This window comes from Natrix helvetica, assembly GCF_964273705.1.
Source record: "Natrix helvetica genome assembly, chromosome: 12".
NCBI classification, from domain to species: domain Eukaryota; kingdom Metazoa; phylum Chordata; class Lepidosauria; order Squamata; family Natricidae; genus Natrix; species Natrix helvetica.
This window is the reverse complement of record NC_138556.1, coordinates 316,866-331,549: the sequence shown is the minus strand read 5'-3', so window position 1 is coordinate 331,549 and position 14,684 is coordinate 316,866. Positions and strand designations below refer to the sequence as shown.

General features: G+C 45.1%; 1 protein-coding gene across 5 annotated transcripts in view; it reads left to right on the top strand.

Moving 5' to 3' along the window:
* The window catches only part of MAN2A2 (mannosidase alpha class 2A member 2), a 54,201-nt gene that overhangs the window by 32,254 nt on the left and 7,263 nt on the right, over nucleotides 1-14,684 (top strand). For all 5 annotated transcript variants that reach the window (XM_081965268.1, XM_081965266.1, XM_081965267.1 and 2 more), the window contains exons 4-7: nucleotides 2,548-2,719; nucleotides 8,677-8,804; nucleotides 13,914-14,087; nucleotides 14,384-14,570. In XM_081965268.1, the coding sequence (XP_081821394.1) occupies nucleotides 2,548-2,719; nucleotides 8,677-8,804; nucleotides 13,914-14,087; nucleotides 14,384-14,570 (661 nt within the window). The remainder of the gene's footprint in view (nucleotides 1-2,547; nucleotides 2,720-8,676; nucleotides 8,805-13,913; nucleotides 14,088-14,383; nucleotides 14,571-14,684) is intronic.

Sequence of the window (14,684 nt, the reverse complement as noted above, 5' to 3'; positions counted from 1 at the left end):
AATGAGGAGGAGGCAGCCACCTTGGGAGCTCGCATGTTAGCTATTAACGGAGAAACCCTTTCCTCATCAAAGACTGTGATGGGAAAGATTTGGAAGGAGGCTAAATATGCCTTCATCTTGAATAACATCTGTGGTATGGTGGGCTGTTTGAAAGACAGGAGAATCCGCTTCCAATTTGGGGCCTCAGGTAACCACTCCACAGCACGGAGATCAATCATGCCCCTGTGACAGTGAAGAAGCTGGCTTAGGGAATTTAGTATTACACTTCTGGAATTCTGAAGTCCATATTTAAGTCCGTTCATATGGATTCTAAAAGCTACCCATTGGGTTTGTAGTGAGCGATGTGATTGTTGTAATTGAGGGAGGGATGGTTTCCTGATTTCTTCTTTATTGATACCATTTCCTCTCCTTGACTTGTCTGGGGAGGGACTGTTTTTCTGAGAGGACTGCCAGCTTTTATCCAACTCTTTAACTGTTTCTCTGGCTCTTTGCTTTTTTTCCTTTTCCTTATCCTGCGTATGGGAGTTAACCAAGTCTTCTGCAAGAACTTTAGAGGGGGTACCTGGGGCCCGATATTGTACTTGAAGAAAAACAGCTAAATCTTTTTTCAATGTCTCTACATCATGTTGGATGGCAATTAATTGTTCAAATATTGAAACCACCATTTGCACTGTGAGAAGGCATTGCTTTGCCATAAACTCAGTTGAATTTTCCCAAGGTAAACTCTCCGTACTCTGAATTATCTGGCTGTTGGTCGCCTTTTTTGCCTTTAGCTCAGCCTTCATATAGGAAGTTATTGGGCTAGTTGTTTGTGAGAAGAGCTGGCTTTCACTTTGTGTCCGCCCCCCCCCCCCCCGGCCAGATCGGGAAATAAATGCTGTTTTGCCACATCATTTTGCCGGTCCCATTCTAATCGCTCCAGATTGTTGGGGATGGGGGGTGGGGTTAGTTTTACTTGCAGATCTCTTGCCAACAAAGAGCTCCTCAATTCTTGGTTGTTTTGCTGTCCTCACTGGAGGGAGAGATCTTGGGCTGATGCCATGGCGTTTCTTTCTTTTTCCCATGCTTTTTTAATTCTCAGTAGCAACAAAAGTTTTTTTGTATTATGTTCTATGCTGTTATCTCCACCAAAAAATGTTAATTAAATAAAAAACGAGCCAATGGGAGTACTAAAAATTGGTAAAATAAAACCGGGAGGCACTAATGCAAACACACTCCAGCTGCACTGGCTGCAGTTCCGCCCCCCTCCCTGACACTTGTCCCTCCCTATCGGAATATGGACAACATCCCACCACAGAATCTTCACCCCTGGAGATAGGTCTGTAAGAAGCTTCTATCAGATCTTTAGCTAGTTTAGGAATTAAGCTAATTTTCGGGTTGTGTTGGGATTTTGCTTAATGAGAAAAATTCTGGTGTAGCAAGAATGTCTTATAGAATCTGTTAACATACTAGGACCTGAAGACTTTCCATTTTTAATATTTTCAAAATTATAATCAGCTTCTTAATATGAAAATGGAGAGCCTAAAAATTGAGTACATTTTACTAATATTATTAGTATTTGTGATGGTGGGTTTTTAATACCTTTCATTGGCTTCATATTATTTTTAAAACTTATTTGCCAATAAGTTTTATTGTCAAATTTATAGCATTTTTATATTAAAATTTGAGTTGATATTTTGTCAATTTCTAAAATGTTTTTTTGTTTTCTTTAAATTTCCAGTTACTAGCGCGTGTTAACAAAAAGTTTTATATTTTATCCAGAAATCCTTAGTTACTGAAGATATGCTCATCATTATGCAGATTTCTTTCTGATCCTGCATTTTGTTTATATTGCCTTCATGATATCCCATTTTGTGGTGAGCAGTATTTTTCTTGGCTCTTTTTTCAAATTTTGAGCTATTTTTTTTTCACTTCCAAATTAAACGATAATACACCACAAATGAGCCAAGAGGTCTTTGTCACCCAAATTAAACTCAGAAATCTCTGAAAGCCTAGGATCCTTGGTGGCCCTCATTACTTTGGGACAGCTTATCCCCAGACCTAAAAAACCCCTCCCCCACTTTAGTAACTTTTCAGAGAGCCATAAAAATATGACTTTTCAGGCATTTGGACATGAGATCCTGCTATCTCCAAACAGTGATGCAAAGGACTGATTGGTTATAAAATTTTAATTACTTTTGTTGTAAAATCTGATATGCTCAGACTTTCTGGATATGGAGCCGCATATATATTGCAGTAATAAGTACTGTTACTCCTGAGTCTTTAGGATAAAAGTTGTTACTGATTTTATTCATACACCAAAGCTTTAACTGGCTTCTCCAGATTCCTCAAACCTGAGCCATAGGCATGCTACCTTCATCAAAACTATTTTATTTCAATCATTACAGTTCCTTGAAACGATGTGGTGAGAGATGTGTAGCAAATTGAGACCACAGTAGCATATTCTTGTTCTATTTCTCTTCCTGACGTCTCCTTGTTGTCAAGAGCTAATGTATTGACATATTAGTGATGGGTGTGTTATAATGCTTCCTTATCTCTTACCCAAAGGCTGGATCAAGACATTTGACAAATACTATGTTGACCAGACTCAGCACATTCTGAACAATATGGTGCTGAAACTGCAGGAAGACCCACGGCGGCGCTTCATTTGGTCGGAAATCTCTTTTTTCTCCAAATGGTGGGACAACATCAGCAGCCAAAAACAGACTGCAGTCCGCAGGTAACTGTGATTGGGGTGTGTCTGTGTGTGTGTGATTTATTTTCTGATTTTAGAATTTGGGAAACAATTTTAGAAGGATCATATCAAGGGTTGGGAAAGAACTTGGTGCAGAAATGTGAGTATTTCAGTCACATAGGTAATCCTGTGTGCAGAAGTACCAGAGGAAGTAGACTGCAGCAAAAGATGCAGTTTGTTTTGCACAATAGAGTCCATGAGCAAGAATATCTCCCTAAGTAACTTGAACATCATATATTGTTTTGTGTTTCCTCTGTCATCCGCAAAAGCTGAAAAAATCGCTCTCAGATTTCATTGAGGAATATGGGAATTGGTTTTTCACCCACCTTTATACCAAGCTGATAAAAAGTCTGTAGGATGTTAACTGTTAACCTTAACATCCTACTGGATGTTAAACCTGGTGGAATGGAGACAGTTAGCAGGAAACAATTACTTATGGTTTCAAAGATGGAGGAGAAATATAAGAGAATGATATAAAAGATTGCATAGGATAACAAGCCAGAAAATGCAAAGAAACACAGAGGCCTTCATTGAAATACATACGGGCAAAGAAATACTGGTAATGTTACATAGGAAACACAGGGGTGTTCTTAAGGCATCCGTGAGATGATATAGAATAACAGCTACATAACATAAAAGCAGCATCACTTATTCACACACAAGATCTGGGTTCCACAGTACATTACACTTAGCACCAAATTAACTCATTTTTAATATCCTTGCCCTTTGCTTATCTTTGTAACATAGGTTAGGCCTGTCCTTCTGTCCACAATGAGTTTATGGATGAGGAAAACTTTATTACAGACAAAAAGGAATTTGGCAATGACAACCAGATTCAGGGTTTCTGAGGACTTGGTAATCTAGCTTGAGGGTGGAAGGGAGGAGAGTCCAAGTGGGACTTGGTCTCAAACAATCCATGCCACTTCCCCAAGAACATCCTTCCCCTTGCCTCTTGCCATCACTTCCTCGGCCCACTACTGATCTGATCGTCATCTCTTTCTCAATACCTTGCCTCCTTTTATGGTCCCTAATAAGCCCAGTTCCCTAGTGAACCTGCTTGAGGGGTCATCTCTAGGCCTCTCTTCATAACCAGAATGTCTCAGGTGTGCCTAACAGTTGCTTGTCAGTCATCTGGAGCCTCATGTACTCATTAGACAGCTACCAAGACTCACCTATCCAATACTGTAAACCCTCTAAGCCAGTGGTTCTCAACCTGTGGGTCGGGACCCCTTTGGGGGTCGCATGACCCTTTCACAGGGGTTGCCTAAGACCATCAGAAAACACATATTTTCGATGGTCTTAGGAACCGAGACACCAATTTTATGGTTGGGTGTCACCACAACACGAGGAACTGTATTAAAGGGTTGCGGCATTGGGAAGGTTGAGAACCACTAAGCCCTCACCCAGTTCCAAATTTTTCACTTCATCCCTCTGCAGTACTATTCTATATGTTATATCTGAACATTGTGAATGAACCAGGCCATCGTGTTAAGCTGAAAGGGAGTTTCTGTGGCTTGGGTATTATGTGAAAACTGCCATTGTGATGTGCTAAGTGTATTTTGTACTTAACCATGTGGTGCAATCTCAGAAATTCTGTTCCTGGATGTTGGGTTTTTGTGGGATATTTTGACCAATTTGTAAAAGTTTGAATCAATCTTGAAGGATATCTAGATTGTTGCTAGAGTGGGCAGGAGGATGAAAATATTTTACTTTTCCTGAGTCCAAGCATGGTTAAATTCTGTCCTTCTGCCCAATGGACTGGATCGAATTTTCTGGCCAGGCCTCCTTGTCTCCTCTAATATTCAGTTTTTCAATTCAGTCCAGCCCATTCAGACGCATCTTAAATAGTCTCCAAATAATTGTAGATTAGAATTTTATTTGGTGTTGAGTGTATTTTAAATTTCTTTTTTGGTTTGATAGTCTTGCTTTTGTTAGTGTGACTGTAGTGAGTTTGTCTTTTGTTTCTTTACCGCTCTCAACGGTTCGGGTTCGGCTGAGGCAGACAAAGCTCGATCACGTGCGCTGGGCTTTGCCCGGAGGCTGGGAGCATGTTCTTAAGTAGATCTTCACCGCCGGGATTGTCCGCTTGTTTGGCAACCTACAGGGCTAGCCGCTCTGCTCACTCGATCGTGCTGATTACCGTCTGCAGCCTTGCGGAGTCCGGAGCGGCTTTTCCTTATCGGAGCTGATCAGCGTGTTCCTCACTGGGCGCAGCCATTTTGGATCATCATCTTCTGGCCATTTTGGGCGCCAAACTTCTGCGCTCGGATTCCCGCTCTTGTCCATCAATGATTCAATTGCGGAGATTGTTGTTGCGAGCGACGGAAGCAGCGAGGCAGCATTTCGGAGCTTTTTGGCATCAGCCATCCTCCACGGAGCTCCTTAGCTGCAGGCCCTTTGGTTTTCCAAACTGGCGGTGTCGTGACCGTTTTTTGGATTCAGATCTCCCTCCTCTTCCCTCAGGGGGGATGCAGACCTATTTGATTGTGAGTTAGAGGGAGAGGGTCCTTCTAACTCTCCCCTGGACAGGGCTTCAACTCACAGGCCCACTGTGGCGGAGACCTTCCTGGTGTAGGACCAGAGCCCGGCTCTCTCAGCGGAGATGCGTGAGGTAATTGCCACGGCGATTTCCCAGGGCATTGCTGAGGGGCTGCAGCAGCGGGAGGGTCAGTGTCCTGTTCCTCAACCTGAACAGCAAGCACCCCGGGCTTTCAAGGGGAAGACTCATCCCATTAGGCCTTCTTCCCCTTGAAAGCTCCTTCTGTGGCTACTGCGGAGTCAGTGTGGGAGGATGATGATCTGGGGGATCAGGACCTGTTGGAGGACAAGGGCCTATTTGCCAGGTTGTTTAAACCCACCTTGTTCAAATCCATCCTATTCAAGGCAAAGATTGCCACCCATATGGAGGCAGAGTCTCCCCCAGATCAAGCTGATCCAGCTGATCACAGTAAGGGTTTATTTGATGAGCATGTGCCAGCACAGGAGATTGTTCCGTCACCTAAGCTTTTTAAGGATGTAGTCCAAAGGCAATGGGTGCAGCTAGGAACCTTGGCTACGCCTGGCGGCAACGACAAACATCTCTATTCCGTTGACCCCAGTATGGAGTAGATCTTAAAACTCCCAACTGTAGATCCTCCTGTTGCTGCCCTTACTTAAACATCAGTCCTGCCACCGGATCTCTTGGAGGGCCTAAAAGCGGAAGATAAAAGAGCTGAACGGGCTTGTCATAAGACCCATCAAGCCATAGCATGAGCCATCAAAGCAGCCACTTCTGCCTCTTTCTTTAATTGGGCCTCCATTGCTTGGCTTCGCCAACTAATCACCAGACTGCCCCCAGGGGGTTCCAGACTGCGCCATGACGTCAACAAAATCGTGGCCTCTAATGTCACCTCTTGATGTCTCTTATGGCTTCCCCATTGGAATGGTGATATGAGATCAAAATGGAAGCTGGCCTCAGCTCCATTCAAAGGGGTCAAGCAAAGGGGTCAAGAAGCTTTAGAATCAGTGTTAGTGGAGAATAAGGACAAGCGGAAGGTTATGCCCTCCATGTCGTGCAAACCGGACTGGAGGTCGTCTTCCTATTTTCATAGGCAAGCACCCCAGCAGACTGATCCGCAGCCCAGTACTTCCTCCTTTCAGCGGCCGTACCAACAGAGCCAGGACCGTGCACAGGATAGACAGTCCTTTCGGGATAAGAACCGTTACCAGTCCTTTTCCCACTGGCCATTTTGAGGGGGGTCTGGAAACAGGCCCTTCAGAAGAAATAAGTGACCACCATCCCAACCCTCCCATAGGGGGGCGGGTACATCTCTTCGCCACCTGTTGTGAGGAGATCACCTCGGATGAGTGAGTCCTCCAAACACTACTATTAGGCCTGACTTTGGAATTTCTCTCCCTCCCTCCTCCCCCCTCCCCGCGTCACTTTATTCATTGCCCTACTCCAAATTGCCCCATCAAGAGAGGCCTTATGGAGGCTGAGATCAGTCATCTAAGGGAAATCAGGGCAATAGAACCGGTCCCTCCTGGTCAGGAACGCAGGGGCTTCTACTCCATCTTATTCCTAATAATTCCTGTAATTCAAAATGCAGTTGCTCCAATCCATTCTGGGCTGCATTCGAGAGGGGGATTTCCTGACGTCAATCGACCTGAAGGAGGCGTATCTGCACGTGCCCATCAGACCTGCACACAGGTTCTTCTACACAAGGGCCCACTTCCAGTAAAGGGCCCTTCCGTTCAGCCTGTCATCGGCCTCCAGGGCTTTTACAAAGATACTGGCAGCAGTGGCTGCGCATCTACAACAGCATCCAATACGTCTCCAATGCTTATAGAACCAGTCGTCGACACCAGCTCAGGCGGCGCGCCACCTCCGCATCACCATGCGAACTCTACAAATTACGGTTTTACCATAAACCTCGAGAAAAGTCACCTGACTCCCATCACCAGACCGCTGCATTTGGGAGTGGTGATCGCATTTCACTTTGTCAGATCTCCCTGTCTCAAGACCGCATTATGAGCCTTAAAGAACTGGCCCGCTGAGTGTGCAGCTCCCCCAGAGTCCAGGTGCTCACACTGTCGCAATTATTGGCCCAAGGCAATGCATTATTGGGAAAGATGATTTCGTGCCTATCAATAGTTCCTTGGACATGACTGCACACAAGACACCTGCAGTGGTTTCTACTCCCGATGCAGAGAGCCAACGCCAGCAACTCCTCGACCAAGGTGAATCTTCCTCCCAAGGTTCTCCATTCCCTCAGGTGGTGGCAGTCCCCGGCTGTATCGAAGGGAACCTTCTTCAAGGAACCTGTCCGACTGACCACTGATGCCAGCCTCTTCATCTGGGAAACTCATTTTCAAAACCAGGTTGCACAAGGTCAGTGGTAACCTCAAGATCTCTCTCACAACATAAATTGGTTAGAGTTGAGGGCGGTAAGACTGGATCTGAGGAGGCCATGATGGCAGCCTGGGCCACCCAGGGGTTAGTTATAATAATACTTTATTTACAGTCACAGACCAAAACACGAACAGTACAAAGAGACACAGCAGCCAGTCACCAAAAGCCCAACTAAGGGAGGTTACAGCTCTCCTCTAATGGTCACAGCTCTCAAGAAAAACCTGGAAACCTGAGAGGTGATGTACGAGGAGACATCCCCAAGGCAATGCACAAACAAATCACGGCCATCAGGACCAGAAGGGACGCAGGGGTTAGTTGAGGAAATCTGCAAGGCGGCGACTTGGGTGTCCCCATCATTATTTGTCAGACACTACAAATTAGACAAATTTGCCTCCGCGGACGTTGCTTTTGGCAGAAGAATTTTGCAGACGGTCAATAGGGTTGGGTGTTTATTCCTGCCCTTGGACATATTTTTGCTTGGGTATGTCCCATGCTTGGACTCTCGAAGCAGCACACAGGAAAATGACCATTGGCTTACCTGAAGGGTCGTTTTCTGTGCACTGTGGGAGAGTCCAACTCCGCGCTGGAATGAGGTCTTCCATCGGAACAGGTTGCTCCTAGTCTGTTGGACGATGGATTCTACTACAGAGTTGTCTTTCATGGGACCATGCCTTCATTGAAAAACTGAATATTAGAGAGGACAAGGAGGCGTGACCAGAAAATTTGATCCAGTCCATTGGGCAGAAGGACAGAATTTAACCATGCTTGGACTCACCCGCAGCGCACAGTAAACAACCCTTCAGGTAAGCCAATGGTCAATCTGAGCATTTTTAGTTCAAAATGTTCTTTTACAGGTTTGAAGCAAATTGCTCCAATCATTCCAGAAATTAGAAATCTTCAATTTGAATGAGCTTATAATGGGACTGTTTTGAATAAAATGCTTCAGAAATGGTTGGCCCAACCTAGTTTGAATATTCAGATATTTTGAATATTCAGACATTTTTGCACTCGCTGCCTTTGGAGAGTTTTTGACATAGATCTTTGTTTGCAGGCTCATAGGAAATGGGCAACTTGAGATGGCCACAGGAGGCTGGGTGATGCCAGATGAAGCTAATTCCCACTATTTTGCCATGATTGACCAGCTCATTGAAGGGCACCAATGGCTGGAGAAGAACATTGGTGAGTGCCATGGCCAACAGTGTTGTGTGCAAGGGCCAGGCAGAAGCATTGGTGATGGCATCGCCTGGAGGGGGTTTGGGGCCACTTGAGAGGAATCTCATCTTTGTAGCTGGGCACCCCAGTAGCTCTCAGGCTACTCACTGGAATTCTGTATGTTGCATCAGAAAGAAGCAAACTGTCATGAGAAGGGTGGCTTCAGGAGGAAAGCCTTCCACGGGAAAGTCTGTTTTTCTGTAAGGCCCGGCTTCTCCCCCTTAATCAAGGAAGTAAAGACTCTTGAAACTTTGCATTTCAAAAGGAACCTTTTATTGAAAAAGTGGTGATAACTGGACGAAAGCAAAGCAGGGTCTGGGGTCCTTAAGGTAATACACTAGGAATAAATAAAAGCAGTTAGAATCCCCTCCCAACTGTCTGATGTGGATTTGGCCATTCTGCAGGTGTGAAGATGTTTTTTGTAAGGGGGAAGTGATGAGAAGACTTTCTCAGGTGTGCTTCCTGAGTGATGCAGTCCACATGGCCCTCCCTCCCCACCCATTCCCTGAAAGATGAGAAAGTGCCAGGCCTCTAGGTGCCAGGCTAGAGGTTATTAAGCAATTAATTACATGGTACAGGATATATAGGAAAGAAGGATAGAAAAGTGTAAAGAAAGTATATTCATTCCCTTGAAGAATGGCAGATTCACAGATCTGACATATTCGCCCTCCTTAGAAAAAAGGATAGTCCACCTGGAAAATAGAAAATACAATGAATAATTAGGAAGGGTATTTCAGGTGGAATTTCCTTAACAACGTAGGAACCTTAACATGTCTTTTGGCCACCCATTCATTTTGGGAGGCTGGGAGATTTTTCCATGTCACTAAGTACTGGCTGGCCTGTGGCCACTTGAAAAGGGGTAAACCCTGTGCTGGTGTGTACTGAGTTTTTGTTTGCTACTTCAGCAAATGGCAGGAGGTCAGTTGTTCTGTTGATAATTAATAAAACATCTTAAATATTGTTCCAATATGGAGTTACATTTTTCTGAAGCCCCGTTAGTCTGGGAGCGGAGGGAAGAGCAAAGGCCCTGGGAGGAGCCTAATAAGTTCAAAAATTTCCACCAAAAGTGGGAAGTGAAATGAATTTGACTCCCCTGTCTGAAAGTATTCTTTTGGGGGCTCCATGCAGGCGGTAGATGTGTACCAGGAACATTTTGGCCAGGGCTTTGACAGTGGGGATCTTCTGGCATGGAATAAAGTGCACCTCTTTGGAAAATAAATCTGTTACGACCCAGATTACAGAATTTACCTCGCTTTCAGGGAGCTCTACAATAAAGTCCATAGAGATCTCTGTCCAGCTGCTGAAGGCTCTGCTACGATTTGTAGGAGACTGGGGCAGATCCCCTGCTGTCTTTTGGCTGCAGCACAAACAGGGCAGCTGGCCACGTAGCATTCAATGTTCTTTTTGAGTGACGGCCACCAAAACTGTCTCTTGATAAGGTGCAGGGTTTTTACAAAGCCGAAATGCCCTGCAATTTTGGAATTGTGGCATTTTTTCATAAGATCCAGTCATTGGGATGCAGGTATATATAATTTTCCTCCCACCCAAGCCAGCTTGTCCTTAATCAGGCAGTTATTTTTATGTGACTGAAGCTATTCGTCATTTGCAAGCAGTTTTTAGAAGGCTTGGGTGGTGCCGTTGTCTGCGATTAAGTCTTGCTTGGCTTGTGTCCTGGTGATTACTTTAGCTTCTAGTTGTGGGGTTTGGAGGAGGGGCTTTATTATTTCTGGTTTTGCGCTATTGTATTGTGGCTTTCTAGAGAGCACATCTGCCAAGAAACACCCCCCCCCCCCGCTCTTTACTGAAAATCTCCACTAAGTCTCAATATTCTTTTGGGATTCCTGGAGTTGCCACTGATCGGCCAGGCATTGCCATTTCGTTCCCCTCCCTTTTTTCTTTTCCTGCCTTTGAGGTTTCTGAGAACGTCAGAAGAGAACTTTGTTTAGGATCCCTGTTTCCAATTTACTCTAGGTTACATTTCTCAGCCATGTGAATCCCAGGACTAGCAGCCATTCCATTCCGGGGGCTACCTGGGGGAACCCTTGCAAGGTGGCTGTGAGGAATATTCTTGGCATCTGTCAAAAGAGGGAAGGAAATTTTCATTATAATAGTGCTAATGTAAAAACAAAATAAGGGAGCCAAAATACATCTCTATCTCACTCCCCCATTCATTCAGATTTTGGGGGCAGCTGAGTCAATAAGCATACTTGTATCCTTAAATCTTCCTCTCTTGTGACAAGGAGATTGCCTTCTGTTCCATCAGATTTCTCAGGTTCTCCTTTTCCTAGATATTCTCCATTTACTTGGCAAAGATTTGTTGAAACTTAAAACCATCTAGTGGGAGTCATCTGTGTTTTTTATTTGGGGTTCTGCCTTCTTGAGATTCATGTGAAATTAAATTCCTAGATCAATTTTCATTAGTTATTTATTTAAATCAAATTATGATTGCTGTGTGCTAAACTCTATATTTTTACTTTTTTAAATATATAAACAACATTTATCCATTGTGTGACTTTGCTTTTTATAAAAAATTAGTCAAGTCTGTTCTGATATAACTGAAGTTTTGGTCAAACCAAGGTTTTTGGAATTTGAGCTGGTTTACACAAATAGGGCTTTAAGTTGTTGATCATCCAAATACAATAACCCCAAAGGCATCAGGATATGCCCAAGGCAGGAACTTTCCAATGTATTGTCCTTGTACCATGAAAGACATTTGGCACTGTATCTACAACCACCTCTGTCCATTTCACTCTTCTTTTACCTAAGTTTGTTTTTTTCATTATTACTTATTAGATTTAGACCCTACCCTTTATGGAGGAGCATAGGTGGTGTTCCTGGTCTTCCATGAGCTGCGTGATTGAGGGGAAATAGCCACTTCCATTCAAACTAAAACTTCATCAGACACCAGACTCAGAAGAAAAGTTGGAGTCATGAGATAGCCTGGAAACTGAAAAATTGGCTCTGTTTAGCTTGGATTCCCCTTATTAGAGGCGGTTGATCTTATTAGAGGGGGTTCATTATGCCCTCTCTTCCTTTTTCCTCCGTGAAAGTCACACAAAGTATTTTAATAACCTTGGGTAGCCTGAAACAGTGCCCCCCCCCCCAGAAAAGGAGGAGGCACTTCATATGGAGAGTAGACAATTACATGAGAATTAAAAAAGGGACTATCATCAAGAGAATTTAGAATTCCAACACGTGTGTCTTAAAATAAGGGAAAATAAATGCTATTAAACGTATAGGGTGGATAAGAATGCACTGGTGAGGTCAAAGACTCTCTACCTGGTGATTGGACTAGATGGCGCCTCAGAGGGAAAGAGAGTATGGCCGCCCACGCCACCCCAGCAGAACCTTCCATTTTGGATCTTTCTCCATATTCATAAAGGAGCAGAAACTACCAATCAACCAGCTAGGCTCCATAATTGACTAGACCTAACTATGATGGAAGAAGTCAACAGGGCCATGTCAAGCTGTGTAGCTTCAGCTGCTCTCCAATGACCTGATGGCAGATCCAAATGAGCTAGAGGTAAGGGCTTCCCTTGGAGCTTCTCCAGCAGTTGCTGCTTCTGGCCTGACCGCTTCAGAAAAGCAAAGCCTCCAGACTTGGCCAGGAGAACAAGAGGCTTCTCTTGTCGTAGCTCTCTCAACTTGACCAGCTAAAACATCCTTCAAGTTGCCCAAACGCTCCAATCAAATGCATCAGAGCCAAAATGGAATTATGAAGGTCAAAATAAAAAACAAAATCCTATCAGCATATAATACCAATTGACAGGCAGTCCTTACCAATTGTAATTGTCAGCTACGTGGTGGCTCAGTGGCTAAGAAGTAAGCTTGTTGAACAGAAAGGTCAGCAGTTCGGTGGTTTGAATCCCTAGCGCCATGTAATTGAGTGAGCTCCTGTTATTTGTCCCAGCTTCTGCCCACCTATCAGTTCGAAAGCATGTAAAAATGTAAGTAGAAAAAGAGGGACCACCTTTGGTGGGAAGGTAACTGTTCCATGTGCCTTTGGCATCTAGTCATGGCGACCACATGATCACGGAGACGTCTTCGGACAGCGCTCGGCTTTGAAAGAGAGATGAGCACTGTCCCCTAGAGTCGGGAACAACTAGCACATATGTGCAAGGAGAACTTTTACCTTACCTTTGCATGTGATATCACATGACCACACTGACCTACAATAGCTGTTGTGGCCATTTCAGTAGCTGGCCTTAGGCATATCTGGGGGAAGGGCGGGACCCTGTGACCCTTGTAGTTTCCAAGGACCTAAATTGTGATCATGTGACAATTCTCCATTACTCTAAGGAGTGCCTAATAACATAACATAAGGAGTTGAGTATGGAAATTTTATTTTAGCTTAAAAGCCTTGATTTCTTCTTCAGATACATTCTCCATTCGCTAAATAAGTCTGAGTAAAATATAAAAGCTTGAAAAGTCCTTTCGCACAGCAATCTCTCTTATTCCCTTCCTGATGGCTATAACCACAAAGGAGTAGGCCTTGAGCCAAATCATTCAAACACTTTGCAAAAGGCTGGTTTGGACTATATTCAACTGGCCATTACCTCTTTGAAGGGAAGGTGGAGGCCAGGCCTGATGCAAAGCTACAGTTCCTTTTTTTGCTTTGATGGAAGAGGTAAAATATCTTGAAGACCAGGAAGTGTCTTGTTCCTGCCCCACCAACAAAAAATAGAGGAAACAGAGAAGGCAGTCTTCCTCTAACTAAGGGCACAAATCTTAGGCCGAGTCTGCACACACCTGCCTCTGAAGACATCTCAATTGAGGAATACACCAAGTGCTCCTGACTGCCCCATCCACCATCAGAGTGGATTGAGGCCATTTGTGCTCCCCCCCACCAGTCTTTATCTGCCTCTCCTAGCATTTGAAGGGGATCCGCCCCCCTGACTTTGTCTGCAAAAGCCGAGGATGTCGGGAGATGCATTGGGAAACAGTGTGGGAACCAGAGGAATCCTCCCAAATCTAGAAAAAAAACCAGCAAGCCTTTCCTCCTGCCAACAAGGCCGTTGCCTTGGCAGGGCAGGAGGGCTGCAGCTGGCCTTGGGATTGTCTTCTCTCTTTTGGCAGGGGTGACGCCACGCTCTGGCTGGGCAGTGGATCCCTTTGGTCACAGCGCCACGATGCCTTATCTCCTGCGCCGGGCTAACCTGACCAGCATGCTCATCCAGCGGGTCCACTATGCCATCAAGAAGCACTTTGCAGCTACCCAGACCCTGGAGTTCATCTGGAGGCAGAGCTGGGGTGAGGCCCTGGGGACCCTGCTTTGTGCTCACTCTTCTTCCTGGAGGACCGAGACTGTGCCCTTGGGATGATTTATTTGTATCCCACTTTTATTAATTTTACAAATAGCTCAAGGTAGCAAATGTATCCAACACACTTTCCTTCTCTTCCTATTGCCCCCACCCCAACCCCAGAGCCTGCCAGGATGGGCTTCTCCCCATGTCACTCGGCTAGGCAGCTTTGGTCCATGTGGGATCTGTGGTGGCGGTTTGGGCAGATGAGAGCGTGAATCTCCTCTGATTTGCCCCCTCCCCCAGATTTGGATTCCAGCACAGACCTCCTCTGCCACATGATGCCTTTCTACAGTTACGATGTGCCCCACACTTGTGGGCCTGACCCGAAAATCTGCTGCCAGTTTGACTTCAAGAGGCTGCCAGGCGGGCGCATCAACTGCCCCTGGAAGGTCCCTCCCAAGGCCATCACCAGTAGCAATGTGGCCGAGCGGTGAGTGACTGAGAGGGGATCGGGGCCAGCCCCGCCTCTCAAACGCACTTGCAGCCCTTCCTGCTTTCTTCCTCACAGCCTTCGTGCCCATCTGCACTTGCCTTGCTCTCCCTC